Source organism: Callithrix jacchus, chromosome 17 (assembly GCF_049354715.1).
Source record: "Callithrix jacchus isolate 240 chromosome 17, calJac240_pri, whole genome shotgun sequence".
NCBI lineage: Eukaryota > Metazoa > Chordata > Mammalia > Primates > Cebidae > Callithrix > Callithrix jacchus.
The window spans coordinates 19,415,798-19,438,279 of NC_133518.1; the positions used below are offsets into that span (position 1 = coordinate 19,415,798).

The 22,482-nt window shown below is 35.2% G+C and overlaps 1 protein-coding gene across 1 annotated transcript in view; it reads left to right on the forward strand.

Annotated features, from left to right (window-relative positions):
• The window catches only part of WDR49 (WD repeat domain 49), a 165,698-nt gene that overhangs the window by 18,168 nt on the left and 125,048 nt on the right, over positions 1 to 22,482 (forward strand). Inside the window, exons 3-5 of the mRNA XM_035278281.3 lie at positions 10,381 to 10,821; positions 17,041 to 17,217; positions 18,070 to 18,244. Coding sequence (XP_035134172.3) covers positions 10,381 to 10,821; positions 17,041 to 17,217; positions 18,070 to 18,244 — 793 coding nt within the window. The remainder of the gene's footprint in view (positions 1 to 10,380; positions 10,822 to 17,040; positions 17,218 to 18,069; positions 18,245 to 22,482) is intronic.

The following is a 22,482-nucleotide window of genomic DNA, read 5'->3' on the forward strand; positions in this document are numbered from 1 at the left end:
TAATGCTTGTAATCTTATTACTTTCAATAACCTAAAAACATGTGTTATTAGTAACCAGTACACCTAAGCTTTCCATGGAAGTGTACATATTTGAGGAACATTAATCTTGTTGTCTTGTCAAAGTAATCTGCAGAGAAGAAGTCAAACCATTGCTGTTTGCTGACGATATAACTCTATACCTAGAAAACCCTAAAGACTCCTTCAAAAAGCTTCTAGAACTGATAAAAGAATTCAGCAAAGTTTCCCGATACAAAATTAATATACACACATCACTAGCTCTCCTATATACCAACAGCAACCAAGCTGATAATCAAATCAAGAACTCAATTCCCTTTACAATACCTGCAAAAAAATAAAATGAAATACTTAGGAATATAGCTAACCAAGGAGGATAGGTGAAGGACTTCCACAAGGAAAAGTATGAAACACTGCTGAAAGAAATCATAGATGACACAAGTAAATGGAAACACATCCCATGCTCATGGATGGGTAGAATTAATATTGTGAAAATGACCATACTGCCAAAAGCAATCTGCAAATTCAAAGCAATTCCTATCAAAATACCACCTTCATTCTTCACAGAACTAGAAAAAACAATCCACTCACATGGAACCAAAAAAGAGCCCACAGAACCAAAACAACACTAAGCAAAAAGAACAAATGTGGAGGTATCACATTACGATTTCAAACTATAAGGCCAAAGTCACCAAAACAGCATGATACTGGTATGAAAATAGGCACAAGGACCAACAGAACAGAATAGAGAACGCAGAAATAAACCCAAATACTTACAGCCAACTGATCTTCAACAAAGCAAACAAAAACAAAGTGGGAAAGAACACCGTATTCAACAAAAGGTGCTGAAATAATCAGTAAGCTGCACGTAGGAGAATGAAACTGGATTCTCATGTCTCACCTTATACAAAAATCAACTCAAGATGGATCGAGGACTTAAATCTATGACCTGAAACTATAAAAATTCTAGAACATAACATTGGAAAAACCCTTCTAGACATTGGCTTAGGCAAGGATTTCATGATCAAGAACCCAAAAGCAAATGCAATAAATTGCTGGGACTTAAACTAAAGAGCTTTTGCACAACAAAAGGAACAGTCAGCAGAGTAAACAGACAACACATATGAATTGCAAACAGGGTGGGAGAAAATCTTCATAATCTATACATCTGACAAAGGGCTAATGTCCAAAATCTACAAAGACCTCAAAACTAGCAAGAAAAAAACAATCCCATCAAAAAGTGGGCTAAGGACACGAATAGACAATTTTTCAAAAGAACATATACAAATGGCCAAGACACATCTGAAAAATGCTAATGATCAGAGAAATACAAATTAAAACCACAATGTGATACCACCTTACTCCTGCAAGAATGACCATAATCATAAAAATTAAAAAGTAATTCATGTTGGCATGCATACAGTGAAAAGGAGACACTTCTACACTGCTGATGTGAAGGCAAACTAGTACAACCACTATGAAAAACAGTGCGGAGATTATTTAAAAAACTAAAAGTAGAACTAGCATTTGATCCAGCAATCCCACTACTGGATATCTATGCAGAGGAAAAGAAGTCATTATACAGAAAAGATATTGCACATGCATATTTATAGAAGCACAATTTGCAATTGCAAAAATATGGAACCAACACAAATGCCCATCAATCAACAAGTGGGTAAAGAAACTGTGGGGTGTATATATATCTATATCTATATATATATATAATATAGATTATATATATATATATAAATTATGTATGTTTTACATACACACACACAATAGAATACTACTCAGCCATAAAAAGGAATGAATTAATGGCATTCGAAGCAACCTGGATGCAATTGGAGACTATTATTCTAAGTGAAGTAACTCAGAAATAGAAAACCAAACATTGTATTTCTCACTCATAAGTGGAAGCTAAGCTATGAGGATGCAAATGCATAAGAATAGTACAACGGACTTTAGGGACTCCAGGAAAAAGAGTGGGAAGTGGAGTGAGGGATAAAGGACTACAAATTGGGTTTAGTATATACTGCTCAGGTTATGGGTACACCAAAATCTCACAAATCAGCACTAAAATACTAACTCTTATGTAAGTATACTATGTAACCAAATACCACCTGTTTCCCAAAAAACCTATGGAAATAAAAATATTGTAAAAAGTGTAGTGGTGAGTGCTTAGAAAAATGTTTGGCATGGAACAGTCACTTAATAAACATTTGTTGACTGAACAAATAAGTATACCTACTCTGGGCTGCTTTATATGGTGTACATCCTTAATACCTATTTATTAATGAGTAGATTAATGGATGGATGGATGGACATATTTCTCCCAGTGGCTTACAACTCATTATTTGATATTTATTTTGAGGATCTGGAAACAAATACCAATGACTTGAGGGCAGTACATCTTGGGTCAGTGACATGCTAATCCACTGTCAACCTTTGACAGAGGAGGAAATACCCAGACCAAGTTGGAGTATGCTCTCTCAATAGTGTTAAAATGGACTTTTTTCTTGTCTTGGTCAAGTTCTTATCTGTAGAGTAGGAGAACGGAAAGTATTTATTTCCTCATTTCTTTATGAAATATTGCTGTTGGAAAGAGGGGACAAAAAATATAAACAACATTTCTAATGGTTGGCAGATTTTGAAAGAGAAAAGGTCTGCTCTAGAAATATATTTTTCCCCAGAAGCATGTAAATATTTAGGCTTATTAATAGAACTATACTTTAGCAACCAATCGATAAGTCTTAAAGAGAATAATATACCATCTTTACAAGGGTCTTGAGAACAGGCAACATCATACTTTGTTGATGGGAATGTACATTTGTTCAACCATTTAGAAGAAGATTTGGCAAAATATATAACAAATCTTTCAGAACATGTAAATTCTTTGATTCAGTAATTATGCTTGTAAAGAATTTCCCTTAGGAAATAATTGGATAGCTTAGCAATGATGTGTGTGTAGGAATATATATCTATATATATGTTGCAGGGTTGTTTATATAAAACAGTAAATCATTGGGAACAATGGAAATTTTTAATGGGTTATAAATAATTATATGTCTTCTTATAAAATATTGTACAGCTATTAAAAATGGTAATAAAGATCAATATATATTGTAGGAGGCATAACTTTATGGTATGGTATAAGTAGAAAAAGCAACACAGAAATATATGTATGTATATCATGACACTATTTTGTAAATAATAAATGATCATTTTTGTTTCTGCCTAGAAATAAATCTGAAAGGCTGATGGCATTATAAATGATTTTATCATCTTGATTTTCTATAATAAGCATGGATTATTTTGTGCAAATAAACATTTGTAAACGTGTGTTGGCACACTCACATGTTGCCAATTGCACATGATCTCTTCTTAATGACAAAAATACCTGTCAAGTTTCTTAAAAAGGGTATATTTTTAAAGTTTTGCACTTAGGGTCAGAGCTCAGTTTTCGTGTAAATTATGTTGAAATCCAAATCTTACAAAGCTCAGAGCTGAAGGAAATTTTAGGTTTATGCTTTTTCTAAATAGACAGGCAGCTCACTAGAACTGACTGTAAATACAAAACATGCTTTTTGGGCTAAAAGAAATGATTTTTAAAATATTCTTTGAAAAGAATTAAGGAAGACAGGAACATTTTCAAAAGGTCAGAAGTTGTGCCTAGTGATATAATCAAATGGACATTCTGAGTATATTAGTTTTCTGGTTCTTGCAACAATTGTAGTCAATTTAATAACTGGTTATTTTCTTGGTATTTAAATAGATATAGCAAATAAATGTACAAACATTGTATTAGAAAGAGCTGAATGAGAATATATTTTCTAATGGCTCATATATTTTTCACCTTTAATAGAGGAGGAATTCTAACAGAGGCATGAGCACTAATTTTTACCTCCAAAAGACTGCATAGATAATATGGATTCATAAGAATAAAAGCATGTATCTTTAAAAACACTATTAAGTAGTTGGTATTTGAAGGCTTACATTCAAATGGGAACACACTGTCTATTGGAATAATAAAGGTTTTATTAAAGCCGTAGTAAACTTTTCATTGAAGGAAATGAGAATTATTTTATGCTCTATGTTTTATAATGAAGTAAAATTTCCTAAATTCCTTGTATTTCCCTATCTACATTAAGTGTATAATTGTGAATTTATCTTGTGGTAGATGTGTCAACAATAATTAATACTTGAATAGAGTTGTTTCATATAAAGAAAATGGCCTTTATACAGATTATCTTATTTGTACTTTATGCAATCCTGAGAGAGGTCATGACTGGGTTAAAGGCATACAAATGTTATGTGTCAAATTCAGGCATAAAACCCAGACACTAACTAAATTAGCACTAATTTAAAGATGTGTGTATATGTATGCATATGTGTGTATATCTCTGAAGACCGCTCAACGGTAAATTATTTTGCCACTCAGTATTGAATCTAATGCAAACTAAGAGTTTCTAGCACTAAACTATGCTATATGCAAGTTGGTTTTTAGACTGAAACGTTATCCTAGCTTTCTTTCTGTGGAATTACTTTCTGCCAATAAGTCCAGGATGGGGATATTTGGCTACAGAGAAGCACTACAAGTGGCTAAAGACAAGTTGTGATTACTCACATGGATGAAATGTCACTTTTGTATATGTGAAAGGGCCATGGTTTCCAGGAACAGGTTAACTTTCCTTTCACCAGGCTCAGTTAGGACAGTTTTCTATTTGTGCCTTTGATGAAGAGCAGCGGAAACACTGTGTATAGTTGTTTCTTTTTAAGACAAAAACTAGCATCTGCTGCTATGATGGTAATAGTCATAGAAGCAGAGGGTTTCAGACCATTCTGCTGGTATAGTCTCCTGCACTCATTCTCTGGGGCCATAAGAAGTCTCTAAGAACCATCTAGTTAGCAACTAGCCACCCTGGTAGAGATCACTAATATTAGTAATTAAGAGAACCTCCAAAGCTTTACAAACACACACGAGTTTAACTAAATTCTCAGAGAACTGTCATTGCTGACATGATGACAGAATTTATAATTCTTCTATTATCAAAACCCTTTAGCAGGGCATTACATTTATTGAGTTTAAGTTTGCTATACATACATTAAATTATCCCATTGCCATATGTACATTAAATTATGATTAGATCCTCATAACAGCACTAGGAATTTGTTATTATTATTCCTACTTAGAGGTGCAATAATTGAGGCTACGACTTAGGGCTCCACTTTCACTACCGCACAATTTCCTAACCACAGTATATGATATATATGGTGTGATGAAATGAATGAATTCATTCTAGCCCCAGGGAATGGGAGTCACTGATAAAACAAGAATTAATCGTGTGGTAAAAGTGAATGCATTTGTGCTTTTAAGCTTGTATTAAAGATTAATTACCTTAATTGTATATTTAACTAATTTATTCAAGTTGGCATATGATAAACATAAACAACATATTAAAGCATCATGCTTCTTGAAAAAAGTTCGGATTTTTTAGTAAAAACAAACTAGATTTTACTGACGGTATGGCAAAAACATGCTTTCATTTTGAACTTAACAAACTAATGGGTGAACAATAGGTAACAGAACTGTCAGGGATATCATACAATTGTACTTTTTGGGTCAAATTTTATAACCTAGGCTTATTTCTTGTTTCTTTCTCCATTGGATATTGGTATTATCAATGTGCAGAAAAGTAAGTAGTTGATTGCTTATGTTACTTTGGGAAAGAAAATGTATCATTTTCAATCTGTTTCTAATTCTACATTCTTAAATGTAAAAAAGAAATTGTTTTGATGTTTGTCAGAATAGTTTCTTGTTCTTATAAAAATAAATTACTAGCTCAAAGGAAGAAAATGCACTGAGATCCTGCTTTTAAATGTTGTTTGATTGATGAGACAATCTAAGAGATTGATTGATGCCATTATGTAATAGTTTAAAATAAAAATCAACATTGCCTTAGTTTTCAGAAATAATTTGCAGTTTTGACTCAGATGGAGCGCTTTTAGGACTAGGTTTCTTTCTCTATACTTAAAATCTGGATCACTGAAAAATTTCCAGATATCTAAATATTTTAGACTAAAAAGAATTGTACAAAGATAAGAATAATTAACTCCTGACTGGTTCAAAGGGCTTGGTATCAATTATTTCTCAGAAAGTTGTTTTTATTAGTTAAGAGCCCGGACTAACCTCCATTAAACTAACCTCTATTATCTCAGCTAATCTTCATAACAAGTTTCTTGCAACTGATACTGTTTTACTTACTTTACAGATGGTAAATTATGGCTCAGTAGTGCAGTAGCTTGCCAGTAGTTCTCATAATCTCTGGTGGAACCAGGCTGAAACCCACACTGGTTTGACCTGCTCCACAATATGCTGCCTCTAGTGCTTCTGCCAGTCCTGACTCTGGCTCTGACATGGTGGGAAAAATTTATTCTTTCATAATGAATCTCACTGAACTAAATAGCTCATCAATGTTAAGTTAAGCTATATCCTTATTTGAAATAGTTAGGCTCATTATTTGTGAATTTTATACTTGCAAATTTGCCTGCTTCCTAAAATGTATTTGTAATCACTAAGTAAATACTCACGGCACTTTAATGGTGCTTTCCAGACATGTGCAGAGTGGCAAAAAATTTAAGTCTTCCAAGGTGTACATTCCAAGTGGAGATCCAACAAGGCAACACTTTGCTTTCTTGTTCCAGCTCTCATACTGTAAACAAGTGTCCTTTTTTACCATCTCTTTACCACGTTTTTCACATGTTATGTTTATTGTTGAGGATTTCACTGTTAAAGTGGCCCCCAAATGTGGTGGAGGAGTGCTGGCTAGTCTTCCTAAGTGCAAGAAGGCTGTGATGTATCTTACTGAGAAAATGCACGTGCTTGCTTCATTCAAACATGAGTTATAATGCTGCTGGCTATGACTTTAATTGTGATTAATTAACAATATATTAAATAAGATGTCTTTCAACAGAAACACACATAAAACAAAATTATATATTGAGCAGTTGTGCAGAGGTTTGCAGAAACTTAACCTTGTGTTTCCCCTAGGAGCAATGGGTATCTCCTATAATATACTATAATTAGCAATTAGTATCTGCTAATATAGTGTTCTCAAAGATCTTATAGAACATAGCTACCACCAACAGCAAGAATCAATTGCATGTGGCTTCACAGTTCTTTGTAATGGCATATGTATAGAAGTTAACTTATTGCCCTTTGAGTAAAGTTTTACCATGGGGTAATTTTACTGGATTCAATAAGTGCTCTTCAGGGATTCACCCATTTTTCATAAACCACTTGACAGGCACATCTCAGAGATATTGTGGATTTGGTTCAAGATCACTGCAATAAAGTGGGTATCAGAATAAAGTGAGTCACACAAATTTCTTTATTTCCTATACTTTATTCCAAAATAAAACATATGTTTAAGCTATATTGTAGTGTATTAAATGTGCAATAGCACATATCTAAAAAACTGTATATATCTAATTTTAAAATACTGCTAAAATATTAACAATCACCTGAGCCTTTGGTAAGAGGTAACGTCATGTTTGTGGAGCGTCTTGCCTCAATGTTGAAGTGTGCTGACTGATCAGGGTGGTGGTTGCTGAAGGTTCAGATGGCTGTGGCAATTTCATTAAAGAAGATAACAGTGAAGTTTGCCACATGGATGGATTTCTCTGTAGCATGAGATGCTATTTCACAGTGTTTTACTCACAGTAGAACTTCTTTCAAAATTGAAGTCGTTACTCTTGAAACTTGCCACTGCTTTGTCAACCAAGTTTATTTGATAGTCCATGTTTTTGCTGTCATTCAACAATGTTTATAGCATCTTCCCAGGAGTAGATTCCATCTCAAGAAACAACTTGCTTTGCTCATCTGAAAGAAGCAACTCCACATCCATTCAAGTTCGATCATGAGATTGTAGCAATTCGGTCACATCATCAGGCTCCACTTCTAATTTGAGTTCTCTTGTCATTTCTACCACATCCACAGTTACTTTCTTCATCTAAGTTTTGAACTCCTAAAAGTCTTCTATGAGGGTTAGAATCAACGTTTTTCCCAAACTCCTGTTAAATTTGACATTTTGACCTCCTCCCATGAATTATTAATATTCTTAATGGCATCATTTTAGATGCCATTTTAGTTAATCCTTTCCAGAAAGTTTTCAATTTACTTTGCTCATATCCATCAGAGGAATCACTGTCTATGGCAGCTATACTGTTCAAAAGAGATTAAATAATCAGAATTGAAAGTTGAAGTTACTCCTTAATCTATGGGCTACAGAATGTGCGTTGTATTAGCAGGCATTCAAATGATATTAATCTTCTTGTACATCTTTGTTGGAGCTCTTGAGCCACCAAGGACATGGTGGAGCAGTACTCTTAACAGGAATGTTTTTTTTCAGGGCAGTAGGTCTTAGCAGTGGGCTTCAGTAAACCATAGTGTATATTCAATAAACCATGCTGTAAACAAATGTGCTGTAATTCAGGCTTTGTTATTTCACTTATAGAGCACAGAAACAGGGTCTTGCTCTGTTGCCCAGGCTGGAGTGCAGTGGCACAATCATGGCTCACTGCAGCCTCTACCTTCCAGGCTTAAGTGATGCCCTTACCTCACTGTGTTGCTCAGTCTCGTCTCAAACTCCTGAGCTCAAGCAGTTCTCCCTTCAGTCTCCCAAACTGCTGGGATTATAGGCATGAGCCGCTGTGCCCAGCCAGATTTAGCATAATTCTTAAGGCCTCTGAGATTTGGGGGATAATAAATGAGCATTGGTTTCGTCTTAAACTCACCAGTTACATCAGCCCCTAATGAGAGATGCAGTCTGTCACTGAAGCTTTGAAGCCAGGCATGACTTTTTCTGTCCAGCTATGAAAGTCCTAAGTGGCATCTTCTTCCAAATAAGGCTGTTTCGTTTACATTGCAAATCTGTTGTTTAGTGTAGCCACCTTCATCAGTTATCTTAGCTAGAGATTCTGGGTAGCCTGCGGCAGCTTTCACATCAGCAGTTTCTACTTGATGTTACGCTTTTACATTGTGGAGATGACTTCTTCAAACTTCATGAATCAACCTCTGCTAGCTTTCAACTCGTCATCAGCAACTTCCTTTTCTCTCTCTGCCTTCACAGAATTAAAGAGAGAGCCTTGCTCTGTATTAGGTCTTGGCTTACAGGAATGTTGTGGTTGGTTTGATCTTCTGTCCAGACCACTAAAATTTTCTTCACAGCAGTAGTAGAGCTGTTTCACTTCCTTATCATCCATGTGTTCAAAGGAAAAGCACTTCTTCAAGAACTTTTCTTTTACATTCACTACTTGACTGTTTGGTGCAAGAGGCTGAGTTTTCAACTTCTGTCAGCTTTTGACATGCCTTCCCCATTAAACCTAATCATTTTTAGCTTTTTATTTAAAGTGAGAGATGTGAAACTCTGACTTAACCATTTGGAGGCCACTAGAGGGTTATTAAATGACTTAATTTCCGTATTTTTTTTGTCTCAGAAAATAAGGAGGCCCAAGGAAAGGGAGAGAGAAAGCATGACTGGTTGGTGAAGCAAATCCAAACATATACAACACTTATGAATTAAGTTTGCTGTCTTGTATGGGCATGGTACATGGCGCCTCAAAGCAATTACAGTAGTGACATTAAAGATAACGGATCACATATCACCATAACAGATTAATAATAATAATGTTTTAAATATTGTAAGAATCACCAAAATGTGACACAGGGATATGAAGTAGGCATGCTATTGAAAATATGGCACTGGTAGACTTGCTGGATGCAAGGTTGCCAGAAACCGTCAACTTATGAAAATCACAGTATCGGCAAAGTACAGTAAAGAAACGTGCAATAAGAGGAGATATGCCTGTTTTAATTTCCTATGGCTGCTGTAATAAAGTACCAAAAACGATGACTTAAAACACACAAATGTCTTAATATGCAGTTTGGAGTTCAGAAGCCCCAAATAGGGTTTACAGGGATAAAATCAAGTTGTCAGGATTGCCTTTCTAATGCAGGCTCTAGGGGAGAATCCTTTCCTTGCTTTTTCCGACTTAAATAGAGGCGACCTGAATTCTTCGGCTCACAGCTTCACATCACTCCATGTTTCCATCATCATGTCTTTTCCTGCCTTATTCTTCCTGATATAAGGACGTTTGCAATTGAGAATGTCAGCTTCTAGCCCTGTCAATTATTTGCTCCCCAGCTTACATTCACTTGAGTATATTACTGTTAGGAAGCAAAAGACATTTTTCTTTTCACGTTGGCAGAATTGCTGATTAAATTCAGCTCTGTGGGTAGCACAGTGCTCTTGTGCATATGATGCTTTCACTGTTGTCTCATTATTGTTTTTGGATTCCTGATTCTAGTCCCCAGAGCCAGGAGAAATCGTTTGTATGTCCAGAGAAGACTTCATGCAGAAGATGACAGAGATTGTTGGTTGGGGCACAAAGGAAGAATACGGGCAGCTCTTTGACAAAGTGGATGTGGCCCAGGATGGCTTCATTAACTGGGACAAGCTGACTTCATTTATACTGCTAGAGCTTTACGAGCAAGACGAACGAGCAAAGACAACTCTGGTGCCCCAGTGGAAGGACCTTGAATTCCTCCCAGTAAAACACAAGGACATCATTCAAAAAGTAATTTTCTTAAAAAGTTCAAGTCATTATCTGACGATCAGTAAAGAAGGTTTATTAGCAATCTGGGGAGAGAATTTGAAGCTGCAAGAAACATTCCCCATCACTTCAGATGCCACCAAGCTCAAACACCTGTGGGTGACAAGCCTGGTTTCTCTGGAAAATGTAAACAAGGTACAGACTCTTTATTTAAAAAAATTTACTACTTGTAAAAGAGAAAAAAGTTAGGGGGCAGGGCTCCTGGCTGTCAGTAACAGAAAGCTGCATTACTCTTGGTGGCTTTACCCTGACTGGATGGAGAACAGGTAGTGCCAAGTGAGCTGTACGATTTCCCAAGCTGTTCTCTTGGGTGCCTTGTAATGACACTGCTGCTGATGACTCAGATTCCTGGCTCTGTCTTCAATGAGGCCATGCTGCATTATTAGCTCATAAAAACTTTACTCCTATGTAGTTTACAGCAGGATCCTGGACCTAGGGGTAGAGCTGAGAGGCTACTATAGTGCATGGCAGGACTCAATGCAACTAAGGGGAACTGCTTATCTAATTTTGGTCACTGTGCTAGTCAGTGTCTTCATTATAATAGTTAGGGCCCACTCAGTTTAAACATCTTCATATACCTGTATCTCTGAGCAAGATAACATATTGTAAGTAAAATAATTCTGTGAGGGAAGGTTGGCACTTGAAGAATCCATATGATTAACATTTTATATTAAGCAGATGGTAGATTTTACTATGAAAATTTTCAAGTGCACACACAAGCAGAGAGAATAGTGTTAGAAACTGATGTATTCAATATTCACGCAATCATTTTCAGTTCACAGCTAATCTTGTTTTGTTTATACTTCCTCCCCTTAAGGTCTGAAACATCATATCATTTCATCTGTACATATTTCTGTATTTCTAAAAGATGTCTCTATTTTAGCATAGCCAAAATACCATCACACTTAATATCCATAGCAATATTTTCTTAATGTCATGAAATAGCCAGTCATGTACATATTTCCTGATTTTCTTACTAATAGTTTGTCAATGAAGATCTGAATAAGGTCCAGATATTGTGAATGGTTACTATGTCTCTTTTGATATAAATGCTTTTATTTTTTAATTTTTTATATTTTTGCAAATTTTGGCTGTTGCTGTTGATGTTTCTGTTAAAGAAACCAAGGTGTGTCCTTTAGAATTTTCCACAGTCTGGGTTTTACAGATTGTGTCTACATGGTGTTGTTTAATATGTCCACCCCGTTCCCTGAATTTTCCAGTCAATTGGTATTCAAGTCTAAATCCTTGAGTAGCTTCAGAGTGGTTTGTTTAGAATAGGTGGTTATGTGTTTTTCAGTCAGTAGGTATTAAATACCTACTGGTTCTTTCTCTTCTTGAGATGTTAGCAGTTATTGCTCATTATTCCTAGATCTATTAATTTTTTAGGGGCAAGATGGTGATTTCTAATTTGACAATTTTCTTTTCCTTTAAGCTAGAATATCTCTATTAAAAGAAATATCCCCATCAATCACTTAGTTATCATGTGGTGCAAATTAAGGGCAGAATAAATGCCTAATTTTTCACATTTATTTGCCAGTTTTCAAAATAATGAGCTGCTTTTCTAATACTCTCTAAAGATATTCTCTATTATTACTATCAGTATAATTGAAAAATAAAGGGTTTAAAATTTTTGATTTGTTTTAATCTACTGAGTTGTTATCCCATTCAAAAATTGTACCCTCTTTAGAGAGTAGGAACTAATGCAAGTCAGCTTCTGAGTCTTTTTATAATCCTAACAGCTCTTGAAAGCTTCTTTGTTTCCTGGTATGACAAAATGTTCCAGAATCATCTTGTATATTTCCTATGCCAGACCTAAATCACCATTTCTCCAAAAAGCCAAGTTATTTTTAGTGGGAAAATGGATGCTTTATTGTTTTGAACTGTAAATCATTCTCATCCTCATTAGCTTCCTATGCCCTGATCTATTAATCCTCTCAAAATTACCAAGGAGTAGACATTATTCCCACTTTGCAAATGAGAGATTGCACAAGGAGAAGCTGTATGATTTGCCCTAGGTCACACAGGATGTAATCAGTATTGCCAAGATTTGTAAACTGAGGCAGCCCAACTTCAGGCCTGTGCTTCAGTCTTTGCTGCCTTCATAGTGGCTGCTAACATTGAATTGTTTCTTTTTGCTAAGTCTCTGGTGCTAATACTTAACTTTTATGAATTAAAGGATCGTTCTAGTCCAGATGATTTATTTTCATATCTGTGTGCAGTATTCTGTTATTATCATATGGTGTTCATCTGTTTCTTTTCAGCACTGATAACTAAAATCTTTTTTTTATATATATACTTTGAGTTCTGGGATACATTTGCAGAATGTGCAGGTTTGTTACATAGGTACACATGTGCCACGGTGGTTTGCTATACCCATCAACCTGCCATCTACATTAGGTATTTCTTCTAATGCTATCCCTTTCCTAGCCCCCCCACTCCCCGACATGCCCTGGTGTGTGATGTTCCCTTCACTGTGTCCATATATTCTCATTGTTCAACTCCGACTTATGAGTGAGAACCTGTGGTGTTTGGTTTTCTGTTCTTGTGTTAGTTTGCCGAGAATGGTGGCTTCATCCATGTCCCTGCAAAAGACATGAACTCATCATTTTTTATGGCTGCATAGTATTCCATGGATATCTTAGCTTTTCTTTTGTGCTTACTCAACATAGACTCTTGAAGAATGTTGCCTTTCTTTTCTTTTTAAAGCAGATTTATTGAAATATAATTACACAAAATATACTGCATATGTGAAGTGTCACAACGTGATAGATTTTAATACATACATGTACCTGTGAAAAATCAACAGTACAAAGAAGACAATGAACATATTAATTACCCTCAAAAGTTTTCTTGTACTCTTTGTAACTTCCCCGATTCCTTTTTTGTTAAGCAAGCACTGATCTGCTTTCTATCACTATAGATTAATTTGGATTTTCTAGAGTTTTGTGAAATTGGCACCGTACTGTGTTGTATTCTTTTTTCCTTTTTATTTTTAACTTGGCATAACTATTTTGAGATTTATCCGTGTTTTGAGGTATATTACTACTTTTTTATTGCTCTGTAGTATTCCATTATGTGGATGTCGCCTCACAAACACTTGGTATGGTCAGTTATTTTTTCTCTTAATTTTAGCCATTTTAAAAGGTCTGCATTTATATCTTATTATGGCTTTAATTCACATTTACCTAGTGACTAATAATCTTAAGAGTGTTTTCATGTGCTGGTTTGCTACATGTATATCTGCTTTTGTAAAATGTCCATCCAAATCTTTTCCCTTTTTTAATTGGGTTTCTTTTATTATTATTATCATTGAGTTTTGAGAGTATTTTTATATATTCTGGGTAGGTATAATTTATCAGGTTTATACTTTGCAAAAATTGCATCTCAATTTTTACATTCTCTTAACACTGCCTTTGGTAATTTAATTCTCAGATTGTTTATTGTATAGAAATACAATAGATCTTTCAAAAATGACAATATATTCTTCAACTTTGCTGAAGTCATGTGCTAGTTCTGTAGTTCTTTTAAGCATTTCTAATACTTCCTGTATATACTATCATATTATCTCCAAACAGAGACATAGAGCTAGTTTAACTTCCTCCTTTCCAATATTGATATTTTAAAATTTCATTTACTTGCTTAATTTATCTGTCTAGAAACTCCATACCATATTAAAGTGGTGAGAGTGGACATCCTTGTCTTGTTTCTGATCTTATGGAAAATGTATTTATTTTTTACCATTATATATGATGTCAGCTGTAGGGTTTTTGTTGTTGTTGTATATGCTGTTTATGAGGTTAAGAAATTCTCTTCTATTCCTGGTTTGTTGAGTGTTTTTATCATGAAAATGTGTTGGATTTTGTCAAATGCATTGTTTGCATCTGTTAAGATTATCTTATAGCTTTGTCTTTTATTCTATTAATATGATGTTTTGATTTTTATGTTAAACCTTGCATTCCTGGGATAAATATTACTTTGCTATTATGTGTAAACGTTTTGTATGTTGCTAGATTCTCTTTGCTAGTATTCAGTAACTTCACATTTATATTCATAAGGGCTATAGATCTGCAGTTTTCTTTTCCTGTGATGTCTTTGTATGGTTTCAGTACTAGGATAATCCTGGCCTGATAAAATGATTTGAGAACTGCTACCTTTGCTGTAATTTTTTGAAGAGTTTGAGAAGTATTGGTATTATTTTTCTTGAAATGTTCAGTAGAGTTTGTCAGTGAAGCCATCTGAGGATTTTCTTTGTGACACTTTTTTGGATTATTACTTTCATCTTTTGTCATAGTTCTGTTGATACTTTCTGTCTTCTTGAGTTGGTTTCCATAGTTTTTGTGTTTCCTGAAATTTATTCATTTCATAAATGTTAACTAATTTCTTGGCATATAATTATTTTATTCTCTAATGTGTTATTTCTGCAACATTGACAGTACTGTCCACTCTTATTTCTCATTTTAATAATTGGTATCGTCTTTTTTTTTTTTTTTTGGTTCGTCTAGCTAAAGTTTTGCCAATTTTGTTTATCCCTTCAAAGAACTAAGTTTGATTTTATTGTTTTTCTCTATTTGTTTTATATCTGTACTAATCTCTATTTTTTTTCTTCCTTCTGCTGGCTTTGGGTTTAGGTTGCTCTTCTTTCTCTGGTTTCTTAAGACAGAAAGTTAGGTTATTGATTTCAGATTTTTTTTTAGATTGATGCTTGCAAATCTAAATTTCACTCTAGACATTGCCTTTACTCTATTACATAACTTTTCTGTATGTTGTGTTTTTGTCTTCATTCATATGAATGTGTTTTCTAATGTCTTTTGAGATTTCTTCTTGGACCCATTGGTTACTTAGAAGTGTGTTGTTTTATTTCCACGTAGCTGTGAATTTCCCAAATTTTATTTTGTTGAATGAAACTTCTAATTTCATTCCATTGTGTTTGAAAATACAATGTATATAATTTCAAATATTTTAAATTTATTGAGATTCGTTTTATCACCTAATATATGGACTACCCTGAAGAATGTTCCATGTACACTTGAGAAGAAATGCATCCTGCTGATGTTGGAATGAAGTGTTCTTTACACATATGTTTGATCTAGTTGGTTTATGGTGTTTGTCAAGTCTTCATTTTCTTACTGATCTTCAGCTCAGTTGTTCTATTCATTATTGAAAGTAGAGTATTGAAATATCCAACTGTTATGATTGAAATGCCTACGCTGTCGTCAATAATTTTAGTTTTCACTTCATGGATTATGGGGCTCTGTTAGAAAAATTACAGATGTAAATCTTACCTTCTCAGTAATTATATCAATGGACTAACCACTCCAATTAAAGGGCAAAGATTGGCAGGATGTGGTTTTAATAATTTATACATGTTTATGAAAATTATCTATTTGATGAGACATCATTCTAATTTTTTTTTAAATGGGAGTCTCATTATGTTCCTCAGGCTGTTCTTGAATTCCTGGTCTCAAGAAATCCTCCTGCCTTGGCTTCTCAAAGTGGTGGGATTACAGGCATGAGCCACCGCACCCAGCCACATGCTTTCCTTTATTTCTTTAGACCTTGTTTTCTTTAGTTGTTTGAATATATATATATAGTTGAAGTCTTTTTCTAGTAAATCCAATATGTGATCCTCCACAGGGACATTTTTTTTTATTGCATTTTAGGTTTGGGAGTACATGTGAAGAACATGCAAGATGGTTGCATAGGTATACACGTGGCAGTGTGATTTGCTGCCTTCCTCCCCTTCACCTATATGTGGCATTTCTCCCCATGCTATCTCTCCCCAACTCCCCACCCCCCACTGTTCCTCCTCTATTCCCCTCAACAGACCCCGGTGTGTAGTGCTCCCCTCCGACAGGGACATTTTCTATTGACTCATTTTTATGTTTTTAAATAATTTTCCCTTTCTGAAATGGCCTTTAGGATTTTACTGGACTTCAGATAAAGCTACTGATAGAGTCTATATCAAATGATTTCCATGAAAGCCTCTGTTTGCATTATAAAACATGATTTGTAAAGTTTCTGGTATAACTGTATGATGCTATATTTCTGTGCCTTAGTCTCTGCTATATGATTAGTGGTCTAGTCTCCCACGGATGGGGATGTTGATGAGTGTGTGGAATAGGGGTAGGAAAGAAAGCATGTTCAAATGTCTCTAATGGGAAAAGTTTCTTCTTGGCTAGATTCCAAAGTTAGGATAAAGTACATTTATGCTGCTGTTCTTTACTTTTGTAAAACTGTTAAAGATCCTCAGAGAAAAATGTCTGATTTGGCAATTAGATTGGCATGTCTGCTTTGCATATTAATTTTGCTAAATCCATCAGAAATACTTTCTGATTTTCTACTCTGCTACTTTAGATAGCAGTGGCTTTTACAAGTAAAGAGATTTGTTTCTATGATCTGCTGTCCAAAGAAGAATTTGCTTGCCAATACAAACTCCAAGGCCTGAAAGGAACACCAATTTGCATGGATTATTGGTATGATCCTCTTGATGCCAATGAATCAATTCTTTCTTTTGGACATATAACTGGAAAGGTAAGTGAGGGTAGATTAAGATTGAATATTATGGATTTAATCATCAAACTGTGGTTTAAAATAGAAATTAAAATGCAAAGACTGTGACCTCCAAATTTAATTACATTAGGTATTATATACACATTGGACATGAAAGAGATGGATTAGGTCATAGTTTGTCTTCTTGCTTACAAAAACAAATCTTCATTCTGTGTGTAGGTTTGTTTGTCTTTTTGGTCTGTGTATAGTCTCACTTTTCTTATTTAGAAAAAAAGATCTTGCTAACTTTTTAACATAGGATGCTTAATTTATTAGATCCCAATATGAATAAATGTTTAATATTAAATATCTACATTTATCCCTCAACATTCTTTCAAATTTATTGTTCTGATTTTCCTACATAGAGTATTAGGTTTCTCAGGACCAATTTCCTAGTGAGTGCTCATTGCCTGTATCATAACAAAAGGATTAGAAAGGGCACGTCTGATACGTAGATATTGGATATATTATTTCTGTCTTCATATCAAATTTCACTCAACCTATGAAAAATTATTACTACTGAATGAAACTAGGTTATGTCTGTGACCTCTGAGGTAGGCTAATTTGAACAATTTCCTTTTGTAATTGTGAAAGCTTTTCATTCTTCTTGTTTTAATGACAAATGTATCTTAAAAACAAGTAAGACTGCCCTTTGGTAATTGTATCAGCAACCTCATAATTGTTCTCATTTTTTTTTAGTATAACTGCCTGCATTCTTTAAATAATATTAAAGAAATTCTTAATAGCTACTCCTTATTAAACAAAAATAACATAGAATCTTCTTGCAACAGTTATCCTGTCCATGATTGTTTTTCTTTCAATGTCTCTGTCAAGGTTCAAGCAATTGCTTTCACAGCAGCCTTGATTTCCCTGTTTGATCGGCCTGCTAGTGCATGTGAAGATGGAGAAGCCACCATGACCATTAACTGGGCAGAGCTGCTCTCTGGATGTCACAAATGTTGCCATATATTAGAGCATAAACTTCATCATGGAGATTGGGTCAGGCAAGGTATTGAATCTGAACAGTAATGAAAGTAAAGGGTCACCTCTGACTTGTACATTTGTATTCTTTGATGAGAATGTTTCACACAAAACATTTAAGTCTAGAAACCAATAATTGATTCTGAAGGTTGTGGCCTGGACTCTGCTATCCCTTGAATGCTGGCAGGGATTCTTTCCCTCCCTCCCTCCCTCCCTCCCTCCCTCCCTCCCTCCCTCCCTCCCTCCCTTGCTCTCTCCCTTCCTTCCTCCTGAATTTATGCCTCACACAATTAATTCAGGTGACCTATGTACTCAAGAAATCTTAAGAGAAAGAAAAGCATTGTCAGAATTCGTTTAGCTTCAACTCAACTCTGATCCTAGCTAATCTCATTTGGTTACATTCAGGGCTGCTTAATAAAAGAATTTAACAAGTTCCCTCAAAATCATTCCTTTGGTTTCTTTATGTTCTCATGGGAAGCATATCAGTTTGGCAGCCTTTAAAATTGCATTGTCTTAATTTTCTTTTTTTTTTGATGTAAGACTGAATTTCTCTAATTAGAGTACTGGAGTGGCAGTTCTCTGTGTAATAAGACTATGTTATAAAATTAGCTTCTATAGAAAACCAGAACTTTCTCAAAATCTAGTCACCAATGAATTAGTTTCATAAAATATCTTAATTTCATCTAACGGTTCAAGATTCAAATGTGCAATGTCTGCACTGATATTTCTTTGTTTAGATACTAAGGACTGTGGTAATTTTCTCACTTCTAAATTGCTACATTAAAGAATGCCCACTGAAAAGAATGAAAATTAACGATCTCATTGACTTTAATAAAATTTGATGACATTAACATTATATTGGTCTGTTCCTAAAACAGTTTGAAGAAGAGGCAGTCAACACGGACCCAATTGTTGACTTTTATGGTAATTTTACCCTCTTAGGGTTTCAGGAGGTTGAAACTAGTTCTTTAACATGTGCCCACAGTAACAGTTTCCTATGTGAGGAACTATGTGCTCTGCATTTTTTTCTTTGATATAAATCATACCATGTCCTTAGTACCTTCTAGGTATCTTTTAATTCTGGCATGATATTAATTGTGGGAAAAACAAAAGATGACATTTTTGGTCATCTGCTAAGTGTGATGGGCACAAAATTATATACTAAGTTTTCATAACATGGAAATGGAATCACAGTATTAAAAATACACTGAGTGGAGCTATTTCTGCTTCTTCTGAAAAACATATTCCTTTATTCGTATTCATATTCATTTGTTCTTTAGATACAAATGCCAAAGACTAGATTATAATAATTAAGTGGGCTGGGTGCGGTGATTTACGCCTGTAATCTCAGGACTTTGGGAGGCCAAGGAGGGCAGATCACAAGGTCAAGAGATTGAGATCATCCTGGCAAACGTGGTGAAACCCTGTCTTTACTAAAAATACAAAAATTAGTTGGGCGTGGTGGTGCACACCTGTAGCCCCAGCTACTTGGAAGGCTGAGGCAGGAGAATTGCTTGAGCCAGGAGGCGGAGGTTGCAGTGAGCTGGCATCGTACCACTGTACTCCAGCCTGAGTGACAGAGTGAGACTCAGTCTCCAAAAATAAGTAAATAAATAAATAATAAATGATAGTTCTTAAAATTTCTTCTAGTGACTTCTCTGAAATTTAATGTATTACTTGAGTCCATAATCTTAAATTAATATGAGTTAATACAGAGAAGCCTATAGAAAGCCATCTTAGAACAAATAAGGCTTTCAAATTGTGATTGTCTTTTCCAATGATATCTAATTACTTTTTATGTTCAGGAAGAGAATGAGGAAGCTCTCATTGCAGACTCTGCCTCAATTTTATTTAAGGCTGTTAAAAAATCACCCATACCAATGACATGACCTGTCAGTGAGCATTTGTCTCTTAAGTTATAGGACAAGGATTGTTCTCTAGGTCAATGTGGATTTGCTACTTATCATGCATCCATCATTTCATTCTGATCTTTGATTCCCTCCTCTATTGACAAAAAGACATGGAAATTTAGTTTAGTCTTAACAGATTTATGTTTCTGTGCTAAGGAGTCCAATTTCACAGTCTGGCCTCAAATCACTGCAAAGTAGGAATTGGTTACAGAAAAGTTTAGTGTATATATAAAGAACTACATATGCAATACAAGTTGTATATATGTGTATGTGCATATATAGTTAAGAGTCTTTCTATCTTATATTGCATATTTCTCAGTTCTTTGAAAAAAAATTTATTATAATCAAGTAGATAATTTTTAGAACAACAGGAATATACACACATACCTTTAGACATTTTATTTGAATTATGGACTTGAGTATCAATCAATCAATAATTATTTCTTGATCTTTTATGTATCTAAAAAGGGTCTTAGGCATTTGAGACTACAGAAGAAAGATTAATTATAGACTTAACCCTCAGAAAACTTAATAACTTAAAGAAATAGAAACGAACACAAGTCATCTTAGTAGAACATTGTTCAGTGGTACTGAAAATTAATTACTAAATCTTATAAACAAGATTTTGACTCCTGTAGTAGTTCTTAACCCTGGACAGCCATAAGGAAAAGCTTTAAGGATCAGGGGTAGTAACTGAAGGATGGCGAGAAAAAGAGAACATGGGCAACATGAACAAAAGTAGACAAGCAGACACAATGATGACAGAAGGAGACGTAGGCATGAATAGATCAGACACTGAATATTAGGGAAATAGAAACAAATAGACCAAATGGGGACATAAGATTGGGAGGTATTGGCTGTGAAACATCGAAGGCTTTTGAGGAAACGTGGACAGACCCGATGCAGACAGCATTCAGGAAAAGACTGCTTGGTAGTTTGTTCAGCATGAGTTGGAAGAGAAAGAAACTGCAATCAGACTGGCTAGTTAGAAGATTTTTGACCATCAGAAAATAGAAAAGATAAAGAAAGGACAGAAACAGGCAGCTTTCTCAAGCAACGGTCTTCAGGACTTGAGGTCTAAAAATGTGGAATGATAAGCCGTGTTAGGACGTCTTAATGGGAATTTCCATTCCCAGGTCGTGAGTTTTTTATTTGATTATGGATCCCTACCGGGCACAATGCTCAGACTCTTCCCAGCTCATCTTCTACTCCTCTGGAGGAGTCTTCATTCTGAGTTAACCCAAATTCTGACACCAAAGACGAATCTTCCTTTAAAACTTTTTTGTTTAAGGTTTTCCTGTTTGAGATGGAATCTCACTCACTCTGTTACCCAGGCAGGAGTGCAGTGGTGCAATCTTGGCTCACTGCAACCTCTACCTCCCAGGTTCAGCGATTCTTGTGCCTCAGCCTCCTGAGTAGCTGGGATTACAGGTACATGCCACCATGTCTTGGTAATTTTTGTATTTTTATTAGAGACAGGGTTTCACCACGTTGACCAGGCTGGTCTTGAACACCTGACCTCAAGTAATCCACTCGCCTGGGCCTCCCAAAGTGCTGGGATTACAGGCATGAGCCACTGTGCCCGTTCTGCCACAGAAGAGTCTTTCTTGCCAATGTTTTTCCTGAAATATCTTTTATTTTTTGCAACTTCACCTCAGATCAAACTCTATTTTGCCTCTTCCTCTAATGCAAACGAACTCTGCATTGCATTGTTTGCAAGGTTCTCAATTTTGGCATTGCTCCTGGATTCTTCTTTAAAATCTTGTTTTCCAATGCTGCCCACTCTGTGAACCAAACTTACCAATTTCTGTAACCACACGTTAGAATTTGGATCCTGCCTCTTATTTTCCTAGGCCTAGAAGGAAATTTGAATGCCTTAGATGCAAATCACATTTACATATAAACAGAAATTAAAATATCCTTCTCCAGGCAAGCACTATATTCTTTATTCACCTTAGTATCTACTATAGCACATAATACAATGTTTTGTAAGAGTTTGTCTTTATCTCTGATTTTAAGTCATTTATTATGATGTACCTTAGTTTTTCTTGGGGTGTATGTATGTGTTTATCCTGGTTAAAATTCATTAAAATTCTTGGATTTGTGGATATGTCATTTTCATTAAACTTGGAAATGTTTCGATTTTTTTTTTTTTGAGACGGAGTCTTACTCTGTCGCCAGGCTGGAGTGCAGTGGCGCAATCTCAGCTCACTGCAACCTCCGCCTGGGTTCAAGCGATTCTCCCGCCTCAGCCTCCCGAGTAGCTGTGACCACAGGCATGTGGCACCATGCCCGGTTAATTTTTATATTTTTAGTAGAGTCGGGGTTTCACCATGGCCAGGATGGTCTCGATCTC